The following is a 13,940-nucleotide window of genomic DNA, read 5'->3' as shown; positions in this document are numbered from 1 at the left end:
CGCGGTCTCCCAGGTACTGCACACCACGCTCACGCACCTGGATGGCCAGAAGGGGGCCTATGTGAGATTGCTGTTCATTGATTATAGTTCAGCTTTCAACACCATAGTCCCCACCAGACTGGCTGTCAAGCTGATGGAGCTAGGATTGAATGCTCCGCTGTGCACCTGGATCCTGGACTTCCTCACAGGCCGCCCCCAGGTGGTCAAGGTGGGGAAGTACATGTCAAGCTCCCTCACCCTGAATACAGGATCCCCCCAGGGCTGCGTCCTCAGCCCCCTACTGTACTCCCTGTACACACATGACTGTGTGGCCAGGTCCAGCTCCAACACCATCATCAAGTTTGCTGACGACACCGTGGTCGTGGGCCTGATCACCGACTGCGATGAGAAGGCCTACCGCGAGGAGGTGGCTGACCTGTCACTCTGGTGCCAGGACAACAGCCTACACCTGAACGTCAGCAAAACCAAGGAGCTGATTGTGGACTTTAGGCGTGGATCACAATCGAGGACGCACGCGCCCTTGTGGATTAATGGGACTTCTGTCGATAGGGTGAGCAGCTTCAGATACCTGGGAGTCCACATCACAGAGGACTTAACATGGACTGTTCACACAGACACTCTGGTGAGAAAGGCGAGGCAGCGTCTCTACCACCTCAGGCAGCTGGGGAAATTCCGGGTCTCGGTGAGGATCCTCAAGTCCTTCTACTCTGGAGCAGTGGAGAGCATCCTGACAGGCAACATCACTGCCTGGTTTGGGAACTGTACTGCCCAGGACAGGCGGGCCCTGCAGAGGGTGGTGCGTTCAGCTGAACGTACCACTGGAACTACCCTCCCCCCCTTGCAGGAGTTATACACCAGGAGGTGTAGTAGCAGAGCCCGTAGGATCATGAAGGATCCTCATCACCCCAACAACGGACTGTTTCAGCTGCTGCGGTCAGGCAAGCGCCTCCGCAGTCACGCAGCGAGAACAGAGCGACTGAGACGGAGTTTCTTCCCTCAAGCCATCAGAACTGTCAACGCTGACCTCACCAGGGGTCCTAACTGAGCCATGCACTAGGCTCCACTACCTACTGTACTGTATGTAGCATACTGTACCGCATACTGTGTCACTGTTCAGGGTTGTTCGTGATGCCGTATTGCTGCGCCGTACTGTTGTATACTGTGCTGTATTATCCCAAACACTACCTCACACTATTCACATTCACATGCCACTTTAATTCACATGCCACTTTAATTGCACATATCTGTATATACATAGGCATATTACTTCAACCATTTTATTTCGATTTATTTTTTATTGTATTTTATTCTATATATTCTTTATCTTATTCTATAAGTATTCCACTTACTGTATTACGTTTTAGGAGTCAGTTAGTCGGTCTATTAGAAAGGAATTTTCTACTTTTTATTTTTATTTTATTTTTGTACTTTTTCCTAGGACTTATTGTGTGCTATCACCGGGTGCGTTGCATTACATTTCACTGCATATATGTATGGAAGTATGTATATGTATGTGACAAATAAAAAATCTTGAATCTTGAATCTTGAATCTTGAATCGCTAACAGTGTTATCCATGCACAGCGTCGTGGCATACGTGAATTTGGTAAAATTCACCCTCTCCGCTAAGACAACATCGATTGAGCCGTTTTTTGACCGAACCAAACTTACTGTTCACGCACGGGGGCATCAATATGGCAGACCACATGGATGAAGAGGGAGGGAAGCCCCACCCACCATTGTGAGGCGCTGGTACCGACAGAGCTCAAAATACGACCCGACCTGGAGACCGACCCGATCCCCGACTCCGAACAACTGTTCACAGACGGCTGCTGTTACAAACACGATACCTACGGACTACAGGCGGGATACGCGGTAGTCCGACTGACTCCGACTGGACACGAGACGATATGATCAGTTAAAATGGAAGGGTAGCAATCATCAGAAGTCATGGGACTCATTGCGGCCCTGGAGTGGGCAGAGGGGACAGCTGGAAACGGGGAGACAAGCAGCAGGAGGAAAACCCATCAAACATGCTCGCGAAATGCAGGACTTACACGGTTAGTGAGACCCGGTTAGTGAGACCCAAAAGGGGGCGACAGACCAGGAGAAGACATTGGCCCAAAGGGGAGCAACATTAGGGGGAGAATTGTGGAGAAGCCCGGATGGTCGGGTAGTGTTACCACCGGGACTCCCAACAGAGTGTGGTGGGAGAAGCCCACGGGCTGGGACATGTGGAAGTGGCTCATGTGAAACGGAACCTTTGCCACTGGTGGCACCCCTATTTGGATGACATAATCAAGGAGTATGTGCGGTCTGCCTGTCGTGCACCAAGTACAACCCCCGGCCGGGGATCCGGCCGGAAATGGGAAAGTTCCCGACAGCGGTACCTCCTTGTGTGTGTGGATGCTCTGACCGGCTGGCCAGAAGCATGCCCCACCAAGAGGGAGGACAGCGCCACGGTGGCCAAATTTCTCAATACATCCCCCGGCACGGATTCCCGCGAAAAGTCCGAAGTGACAATGGGACCCATTTTAAGAATAAAGAGCTCCAGAAATTTGTTCAAAACAAAGACAATAACATAATTACAATTTGTTTTAAACAAAAGAAACCCCTAGACAACATCCCGACCTGTCCAGACACCGAGAGCGCGCTCATGAAAACAAGGTGGGCACAAACCTTTTTAACAGAACTGTGCATATTGACTATATGAAATTATCGATGTCTGGATAAGGAACAGATGTTTTAAATAAAAGACAGAATAAAAAATCTGCATAAAATTACAAGACAAGCATGCATTTTAGGAATAACGCTTGGCATAAAATTTTAGCCATTAAATTTTAGGTAAAAGATTCAATCCAAAATGTAGGTTTTTTCTAGGTAAACCGACTCCTAGATGAGCAGGTAGAAAGGGCAAATAGAACGTAAGGCCAAATTGGCTAGGATTTGCGCAGACTCAAAGCTAACTTGGATAGAAGCCTTTCCGATAGCTCTCATGTCAATAAGGGCATCCACTAACCGGCCCCATTTAACTTATGCACAGGAAGGAGGTTCGAGAGTCTGGCCACGGTGGGTCTGAGGGGGACGCCCCTGGACCTCACCTGCTGGATCTCACCTGCGTGGATCACGCAGTGTATGATGGTATCCTAACTGCTCTGGAAGAGCCTCTCTCGCTCTCCTCAAAGATACAGGACGACGTTGGAGAGCGAATTCACCCACTGTCGGGTAAGGCTGTAAGAGTCTCCGACTGGGTCTGGCTGAAAGCGGTGAAAAAGAAATGGCCCTGGGCAACGCAGCAAGTACAAATGATATGGACAATGACTCCGGGGGGAAATAATCCCCGTGGAGTGTGTATATATTGCAATTGTTTTGTTTGCTTCGTACCTCCTACAGAGGTGATGTCCCTCCTGGGGCTACGCATTCGCCTAGACAGGGCTGAGCTGGTACAGGGCCAACAGTGTGATAAGGGGCCATGGCGGCAAACTGCTCCTTCGAAGCGGTGGACCCCACCTGATGCAGTCCCTGGAGCTGGTCATCTACGTTCCTGGTCCACCAGGGGGAGGCCCGGGTAACTCCGAACTACCCATGGCCGAGTGGGTCCTGCTGAGGGTCATCAAGTGAAAATGGCCGGACCCCCGGTGGACGGGACCACATCGGGTCACCGAGCACACCTCCCGCGCCGTCCGGCTCGAGGGAGAAGGGGACACGTATCACTGGAGTCAGTGCGCCGCAGCCTCCAACCCCGGCAGCCAACGACCGGATCCTCACAGCACCACGACACCGCCCGACCCCTGAGGAACGGGTGACAGCCGCCGATTCGGGGCACTCATTGTTAGCTGCGAGGGTGATAGTGCTAGCAACCGCTCCCCTAGGTCATAGAGGAGCGAGGGGGGACGATCACCATTCCCCGCCCAGAAGCAGACTGTCCAACTGGAGGGGACCTCAGCTGCTTCCCCTACTGATTTTTTTATGGTTTATTGTGTGTATGATTTTTGCGCTGGATTTAGTTGACCAGGGTTCAAGAGAGAAAGATCAAAACAGCGGAGTAAGCCCACCTCGCATGAGGTTAAGAGCAGAAAAGCTGTGAGATCCAGTATCACACCCAGGGAGACAGTGTTCCATAAGAAACCACTAGGTACTTTTTGTTTGCTCATTTAGGATGTTTAAGTTTAGTATAAGGTTGATAAGTGTTTAAGTTTAGTATAAGGTTAATAAGTGTTGTAAGTTTAGTATAAGGTTGATAAGTGTTTAAGTTTAGTATAAGGTTCATAAGTGTTTAAGTTTAGTATACAGTTGATAAGTGTTTAAGTTTAGTATCAGGTTAATAAGTGTTTAAGTTTAGTATCAGTTTAATAGGTGTTTATGTTTAGCATAAGGTTGATAAATGTTTAAGTTTAGTACAAGGTTAGAAAGAGTTAGATCGGTGCAGTTTGTTGAAGATTTTGTTATTAATTCTTCCAGGGGGTGAGCGAATGCCATCCTCGCGTTCAGTAATACAGATGTTGGTAAGGTTTTCCCGCTAAAAGACAAATGGGGTTTTTCCAGTAGGTTTTCCCGCTAAATATAAATGGGGTTTTTCCACCCAATCACTCCTGGTCCAATGCACTGTCAAGAATTGTTTATCGTTGGTTTTATGTTTTATTTACCTTCCCCTTGATTAATATATGTTGCGATAACTGTTATAGAGTGACCTCATATTTGATGAGGTCAAAAGGGGGATTGTTGGATGTAGTATAGCGCAGAAAATGGCGGCTGATAGAAATGACAGGGCATTTTACTTAAAATGGCGCCCAACATAGAAAATGTCTCTTTATGACATATCTCATCCAAAGAGCCTTTATGACGACTTGCCTATGAGGAACTATATAGGAGCGTCTGAGAAGAATCGCTCTCTCTCGCTTGGTCGCTCTTGCTTTGGGCTCGTCTCTTGGTCTTTGTCATTGTGCCAATAAAGTATCTATTCTGAATCGCATCCGTCTCCATCTTATTGAAGAATCTCTCGAGATCAACCAACCTGGGAGGGATCGGTTCCTAGATCCCAACACTATCTACCTCGTTCGTTGTTTATTTTAGAGTAATCTAACAAAAAGTGGAACTACCACTTACCATTACTAATAGAACAACTATTGCTGACTTCTAAAATTATTATCTTTTCGCTCGACTTCACCCCTACTGCATTATCAGTAATCTTAACACCATTAAACATCCATATTCGTTCAACACTTTTATTTTTTATGGAATAGTAATTATAACAGCAATAACACAATAAAAACAGCAATAATAACAATAATTATAACTGCAGGCAGCAATACACGGGGTCCAGTTTAGTCATTTTAGGTACTTATTAGTTTTCTGGGTTCTGTGAAACGTGTGAAACGCAGCACAAGTTACAAAAGTTAGAAACCCTGTATTTACGTCTTGACCACAATCAATGTGTACTTACGTCACTGCATGTTGCTCTTCTGGCGTTCAGGTTAAATATCTCTGAAAAAAAAAATCGTTACCGGATGACTCAGTGCGGACACAAAAAAGGGTTGGTTCCTCCAATGGTTCTTAGAACTTCCTGTGGTGTGCTAACGTCTTCTTTAAACCAATATAGTTTTCTAAAACGCAGCATGAGTTAGTTTTCTGCATGCAATGACGCATGACATATGACCTTGCAGAGTTTTACAGCACACCCACGATGGTGGACAGGGCTACCAACTTATCAACTAATTGTGACTTTTTTTTTTGCGTTGATACTCCATGTATTTGGATGTATCTGTAATATAAACTAAAGAGTATAAAGGAAAGCAGAAAGGCGTACGAAGCGGCTGTATAAAGGAAAGCAGAAAGGCGTACGAAGCGGCTACACTTCTTCACCCTCGGCGTCAAACTCACAAGTGGTTGGAGAGAAATGGGTTCCAGAAGACGAAGCTTGAACTTATAGAACTTCGGATGACAATGTCACAAAGCGGCCCACTCCTGAAACTAATGAAACGAAACAAATTGAATTACAAATTTTCACCAATTTCTGCTCCAATTGTAGATGGATATTTATCTAACTTGAAGACCTCAACCATATGTGTGCATTCTGCAGTTGTCGTGTTTGAGATACTTTTAGCCTGAAAAACGCCAAGAAGATTATTAATAATAATAATAATAATAATAATAATAATCTCAGCAAAAAAAATGACATGCGGCCTGGACCCCGATTGTTATAATGATATTCTGTGACATCAGGTATTAGGATTTATGATGAAAATTTGAAGAGGCACAAATACACAAAACAATTCAGGTTCAGATTCCCAAACAGTTGAGTTGAAATTCCTCGACTCCATCTTTCCACACTTCTCTGGATCTAACACCTAAGAATAAAAAACTGGCCTTAGCTTAGGGAGGAGAAATGTAAAATTATTTTTGAATAAAGTAGAATGGTAAAGATGAACATTATTATACAACTTCCGTCACAAAATCTCGTCATTGCTTGTTGCAATCCTTAACAATCTCAACACATGAAGCGAAAGAAAAACGGTGGATAGAAGTTTTAACGCTATAATAACAAGGATCTCGGCTTTAACAGGAAGCCTGTGATGGGACAGAGGAAGGCAGCGGCAGTCTCCAGGTCTCAGAGTGCAATGTCTGGCTGTCCATGTTGTCCAGAGGAATGGGTAGCTGTCCCGCCGGCCCCTGCACTTCACCGGAACCCATTTTGGAGAGACAGATGGACATGACAGCCAAGCTGAACTTCAGAACCAGGCCGCGCAGGCCACGCGGTACTCTTTGAGGACAAAGCAGTAGATGACCGGGTTGAAGCAGCTGCTGGAGAAGGCCAAGCAGTTTGCTAGAGGGAAGAAGTAAGTCTGGACCAAATAGAACGAGAAGCTGAAGTCCACGATGTCCAAGTGGATTAGGACGCCCCACAGCGTGATGATGTTGTAGGGGAACCAGCAGAGGCAGAACGACAGCACCACCACGGCCACGGACTTGGACACGTGGGTCTTGCGTCTGGGGTTGATGCCCTTCATGTTGTGGCGGCAGAGGAAGCGCAGCAGCAACAGGTAGGAGAGGATGATAATGCCATAGGGTAGCAGGAACCCCAGCACCACCCTAAGGAGGTGGTTGATGCCCAACCAGGTCGTTCCATTGGGGAAGCGGAGGAGGCACGCCGTGTCGTTGCCCAGTCCCACTTGGCGCAGGTCTGCGAAGATGGCTCTGGGCACGGCGGCGACCAGTGCTCCGGTCCAGATCAGCGCAGTGGCCACCTGGGAGCAGCAGAATCGGCTGCACACGGAAGCAGAAGGTTTGAGCGCCGTGGCCACGGAGCAGTACCGGGTCAGGCTCATCGACGTCAGGAAAAAGCAGCTCGCATTGACGCTAAGGTACGTGAGCAAAGACACGACCTTGCACGTGGCCAAGTCAAAGGGCCAGCTGTAGTCCAGCGCACTTTCCACCGCCCAAAAAGCCAGTGCCAAGGAGAAGAGCAGGTCGGCCAATGCCAGGTTGAAGACGAAGAAGTTGTTTGTGCCGGTTGTGATGGTGCGGGTGGAGTACAACAGGAACATCACCAGCAGGTTCCCCACCATTCCAGCCGTGGCCACGATGAAGTAAACCACGGAGATTATGATCCTGAGCCAGGGAGATCCATCACCAGGGAAGTCCAGGCCATGCTCCCAGCTGCGGTTGTCAAAATTAAACAGGGAATTATTATCGCAGGACGGGTTTTCGCTGCAGAGGTTGATCATGATGTCGAGGAACTCCAGCCTCTTCAAATCAGTTTTAGACATTTCAGATCCAGAGGAAGGCATCCTGTTTGAGGTCAACAGTTCCCAAATTATCGTCAGAGATACTTGAGATCATGAGCAGTCATCAATCCCTGCAGAGGAAGAGGAAATTATTATTACATAATAGACACAACAATCCAAAGTTGATTAAGTCAAAACTCCCATCAGAGAAAACAAATTCAACTTAAGTGTTATCCATCAAAGATAATCTAATTTAAATCAACAGAATGAAATCTGGCAAGAGGAATAAATACTATACTATATAAATACTATAAATAAACACTTTATATTCAAATGGCTTAGAAAGAAAATATCGATATTTACAGTAGCCTAGTAAAATACCAAACAAAAAAAAAAAACATTTTTCAATCCATTTCTGACTTTGATTTAATTCTAGTATCAACAGAATGTATGTAAACATAGCAATTAATTGTATACCTCAAAAATTGGTTATGCATTTTTTTATTTTGTTTTTGCAAGAAATCTTGCAAATCTAATAAATATTCTAATAAATACTATAAAATAAATAATAATGATAATAATAATCATCATCATCATCATTATTTAGCATACACAGCTTGCATAATTAATATAATATTAATGTTACCACTTCATGGGCCACAGAATGTCTTGACGACTTAAATAATACTTTTTATCACACTTGCTGTCAAGCTTTACAACAGAATGGCATTGTGGGGAATCAATTCTTTTCTCGGACATACAATAATATTCAAAAAATGTGTGACCTATTTTCTCTAACCATTCAGAGCAAACTGAAAATGTGTCATCTAAAACTAATGACTGAAAAAATGAACTATTTTAATCATTTTTAAAGGCAATTACAATTACAAATGCCTTCAAACACAAATGATCAGCTGAACGCAATATTCACAAAATAATAACTGTCCCTTTATGTTTGAATGGTTGGTCAGTTGTACTGATTTACAAATTCACACAAGACAATCATTATCCTTTGGATAGATTGCTATTATATGCTGCTATTTCCTCTTTCTAAGCATGACTTTAGTGTAGGAGCATCTGTGGAAACAATCTTTGAGTCCATGGTGAACTGGATAAATGACACAGTCTGAACCCTCAAATAACTATTAAGACTCCCCAAATTTATATTAATCACTCAAACAGCAAGAGGAAGAACTGCAACTTGGACAAACAATTCTACTAGAATGACGTCACAGCATTTCCAAATACATTACTTTATAATAATGGCACAAATATTCCAGCCTATATTTTTCTCCTTTTTACAATTAAACAAAGTAAGCATTTCAGTCCTTACCTGGTCTCAAATAGTGGGTCGGTGTCTGGGTTTCAAAAGTTATTTGAAGCCCCCAGTTGTCTTCCACAAGATAAAACACATTTTACTTGAAGGCGGACAGCTTCATTAGCATAGATGTCACAAATCCTGAAACCAGGCTCCACCTCCTGGTTGATTTACTGTGTATTCAATGTTTGAAATGACCCAAAGTGGAAGTGCTGGGAAACTGACGTAACGGGTACGTTTGACGGTTAAATTATAGTAATTGAACAAGACTTCTACTATCAAAGTGGCGCTTGAGCAGTATTTTATGTGCTTGAATAATTTGTGCTGATATTATAACATCATACATTGATTCTACAGAAGAGTGAGAGGGAGAAATGCCCTAACGTGAGAGAAGATAAATTGTGAAGCAAATGTGATTTGTGCCCTTCTATTTATGTCAGGGGTGTTGTTCCAAGATTAGATTGAGCAACATAGATGACTGTGATTGTAAACCGTTGATAGCGGAAAGATCATCAGCGCTGAATGAGAATATTAAATTATTTGGGAATGGGCGGAAGAGTGGGCCAGCTGATAGATGCTTCCTGGTCCAAATGGAGCCATCTTCATGAATAAGTGTGGACAAAACATGCATTTCCCTCGTATGTTTACTTTTTCACTGCCAGGAACACACGCGGCTAATCTCATCAACCTGCCGCTCTACCTCTTCTGAGCAGATAACGGGAGGTGATTTTTATAATTGGACTTGGACATCATACCTTCTGGAGGAAATACTCAATATCTATGTGATAACAAAATCCTCTGCCAATTTTGAAGAAAGAAAAATAGCCAAGGGAGGTGGATGATGGGTGTAGGTTTCAGTGCGTAAGTGTCTATTGTTAATCTTGTGCAGCGTCTTGTAGTAGACATCCCCTAGTCGTGCGGGAAAAAAACAGGTTTTCTATTTTGAATCACTGTATTTCTTAGACAAATCATGAAAACCATTAAAATGAGCGGCAGCGGGTGGAAACTGAGGAGAACTCACTGATGTGGTCCTACCAGCAATGATAGACTCTAAAAATAACTTCCACTTGTTCTCTGCTGTTTAAAAGATATATATTTTAATTTGCTAACTCTGTAACTTCACATGTTTGATTCTAATAAAATGCATTTGTCAATAGCCTACACAGTAAATGGCCCGAGCTCATGCGGATATTTTCTCATTTTCTCAACCTTTTCTCAGCCAAATCTACCAAGCGAACAGGGAAACCTACATAACTGAGAAGGTGTGGAGCAGATGGAAGAGCAATTTTTTTTTTTTTATGTTGCACGAGACCATGCCGAGTTATGATAACAATGAGGGCCATTTTTCTTCTATTGAATAATTCTATGAGGTACACTCGTGGTTCACAAATTCTAAATGTTGGTTTTTCTTCCACCCCTGTGTCTGAAAAAGTGTTGAGCAGCTTCACAATTCAGATTGGTAACAGCCGGCATGTGCAGAGGGGGTGGCGGAGGGTTCCCGAGCATCTGCCCCTTTGACCCTTGATGTCAGGGCACTGCTTTTCTTTCTTTTTTTTTTTTGCTTTTGTGGAAATGGGCATCGAGATTTCATTAAGAACAGCTGTATGTAAATCGACTACAACTAGCCAATTTCCAGCTTTTGGTAAAATAGAATAAATAAGTCTAAATAATAAGAATAATAGAAATTTCCAATAATTGGCAAAAGAGGACTAGAACTTCGTTCCCAACATTCTTTTTCATAATCACGGCACAAGAACAAGGTAGGAACCACAGCGTTATAATGTGTCGCAAATTCTAATAAATGACCGTGGGCGTCACCCTTTATTTAACAGGTAGAAAAAGGAAAAGAGAAAGTCCTGATGAATAGGTAGAGTATTAATTTTCTGGGCAAGATACAAATATTTATGAGGTACGTGTTCTGAGTCCTCATTGATCAAGTCCAAATGAATCATTGGTAGAATTTGTTGTAGGATGCCCACGTCATGACTGTGGCAAAAGAAACTGATGGACAGAATATGTAGGTAAAATATAAATATTTTCACAAGCTCTTCAATAATAGGCCTATTCATTTATCTTTATGTCATTACATATATGTAGCTATGTAGCTATTGAGCAGTTGAGGCATTCAGTGACACTATGCCATGATGACACATTGCAGCAGATTGTGATGCTGAGGAACTGCACCAGGGGAGGCACAGAGCCAAAAACCACGGCATATCACTGCAAAAAGCCACATCATAAGCACTGACAAGCTTTAAAAGCAATATATAAATGTCTTTGTATTTGCACTATACTTCCCTGATTCTATCATGATTATTATCAAAGGTTATAGTGATAGGAAGATTGTTTCAAAACACTGTATGACTCTACAGTGTATTGCTACTCCATGTTAACTCTATGGATAGATGTGCTTATCTTTATTTCCATCTTAGTTCTCATCACTTTCTTGATTAACAGTTTTTTGCTGCTGCAACACTTTAATTTCTTAATCAAGTTTTACATTATCTTATGAGCAAGCTACACCCAACAAAGCCAATCTCACCCTTGTTGCATCATACAGCATGGTGAGGAATGATCCACAGGAAAATCAAGGACAATGAACAACTGTGAACCGATGAAGCATCTGAATGGTAGTGATGTTATTTCAATTATTACCAGAGTGCATTCAAATTGAGTCATTTGAAGAAGGCATGGTTGTTTTTAATGGTTTATGCTACAACTACACCAAGAGAAGGACTTATGTTGTTCATTTACAAAATCCAATGATCTAAAGTAAAAATAAATGTAAAGTAAAAGAATCTACACATTCTAATACAAATAAAAGCACTTCAACACATGCATGAATATTCACAAACACATATTTATTCATACTTACATACCTACATTCATACGTAAATGCATGCGTACATTCATAGATTGATTAAAACAGTCATACAAACATACATTTATATAATACATTCATTCATTCATACATGTATGCGTTTACATTCATGCATACATATAAACATACATACATTTACTTCGGCCAGGAATTCTTCCTGGCCTCAGTTTGGTGTTGGTCGTATGTGGTGTGGTGTGTGGATGGGATGGTTTGAGCAGCCACACTTCACCTGGATCTAGGTGATTGGGTCACGGTGTCTGCATACCAGTTGCTCATTGGTTGGGCAAACGAGCAGCAGGTTAAAACCGCCATCCACACACACACTCAGGATAAGAGCCCTGTCATGTCATGCTCCTGGCTAATTCCACCTAGCCTCCTCTCTACAATAAACTCATGTCTACAACCCATTGTCGTCTGAGTCTCTGGGCCGGCAGGGCACTGGAAACGTCACCTGGGTGGCGTGTGGTAGGCCGAACTGCCACACACACATACATACATACATACATACATACATACATACATACATACATACATACATACATACATACATACATACATACATACATTCTTATTAATATACATACATACAGTACATGTTCAAACATACATACATACATACATACATACATACATACATACATACATACATACATACATACATACATACATACATACATACATACATACATTCTTATTAATATACATACATACAGTACATGTTCAAACATACATACATACATACATACATACATACATACATACAGTACATGTCTCCAGATATACATTTATATGAACATACATACAGATGAAGACACATATGCAGATACATAAATTGATACAGTAAAGACATACATACAAAGACACATTCATATAAACATACATACGTTAACTCATTCATACATACAGTACATACATGTATGAATTTACATTCATACATACATACATACTTACATACATTCATATTAACATACATACATTAACTCATTTATACATCCATAAAATGTATTAATTTACCTACGTACATACAGTACATACAGTACATATGAACATACTGTACATACATACAGTCCATGTCTTCAAATATAAATATATATGAACATACATACATATAAACATACATTCAGATGAAGACACATGAAGATACATACATACATACATACATACATACATACATACATACATACATAATATGAACATACATTCAGATGAAGATACATATGACGATACATACATACATACATACATATATACATACAGTCATACAGTCATACAGTCATACATATCACAGTCATACATACATAATATGAACATACATATGAACATACATTCAGATGAAGATACATATGAAGATACATACATACATACAGTCATACAGTCATACATATCACAGTCACACATACATACCAACATACATACTGCACATGTCTTCATAGTCATACATCCATACAGGTATTCATATATTCATTCAAAAACGTACATATACAGCTGTTTTTTGCTCATGACATTCTCATTCACCGTGATGCATGACTGAATAATGCATGACTTTATTCGTACCCAACTTACGCTGCACAACAGAAAACTCAATAGGTAAGCTTTGTTTTAAAAGATAGAAACATGAACAATCTAATATTTAAAACGGGCCTGCTGAAATGGTTGGGTAGATCATCAATTTTAATATGCTCTAAAACAAGTTAAGCCTCTGCAAAGCGACCAATTCCAAGTGAGCAACAGGGTGGCCTTCTTTGTTGCTAGGTGAGAAAACCGTCACCAGGGGGCTCACTGCAAGACTGAGAATAGCTCTAAACATCCATCCTGTGCCTTCCCCACTCTAACGCATTGTGAAGGCTTTTGACTTTGACTGTATTTAAGGTGGCAGCCGTTCTGCGTTGCTCTGTTCATTCCCCTTGGACCCAGTGTGCGGACGTAGCAATACAGACTCCAGCGTGGCGCAGGGCTGGATAGCGACAGCGCATTACGGAGTTTCTTTTTGACCAGCTGATCCAGGACTCAACAGGGAAA

At 42.3% G+C, this 13,940-nt stretch overlaps 1 protein-coding gene across 1 annotated transcript; it reads right to left on the bottom strand.

Moving 5' to 3' along the window:
* Positions 1 to 6,553: 6,553 nt before the first annotated feature.
* LOC307240967 (relaxin-3 receptor 2-like) lies at positions 6,554 to 7,785 on the bottom strand (the record flags this gene model as incomplete). The annotated part of the gene is given in 2 exon segments (XM_080014897.1): positions 6,554 to 6,747; positions 6,750 to 7,785. Coding segments are annotated over 2 exon segments (1,230 nt in total).
* Positions 7,786 to 13,940: the final 6,155 nt, after the last annotated feature.

This window comes from Zeus faber (genome assembly GCF_960531495.2).
Source record: "Zeus faber genome assembly, chromosome: 1".
NCBI lineage: Eukaryota > Metazoa > Chordata > Actinopteri > Zeiformes > Zeidae > Zeus > Zeus faber.
This window is presented reverse-complemented; position numbering and strand designations above follow the sequence as displayed.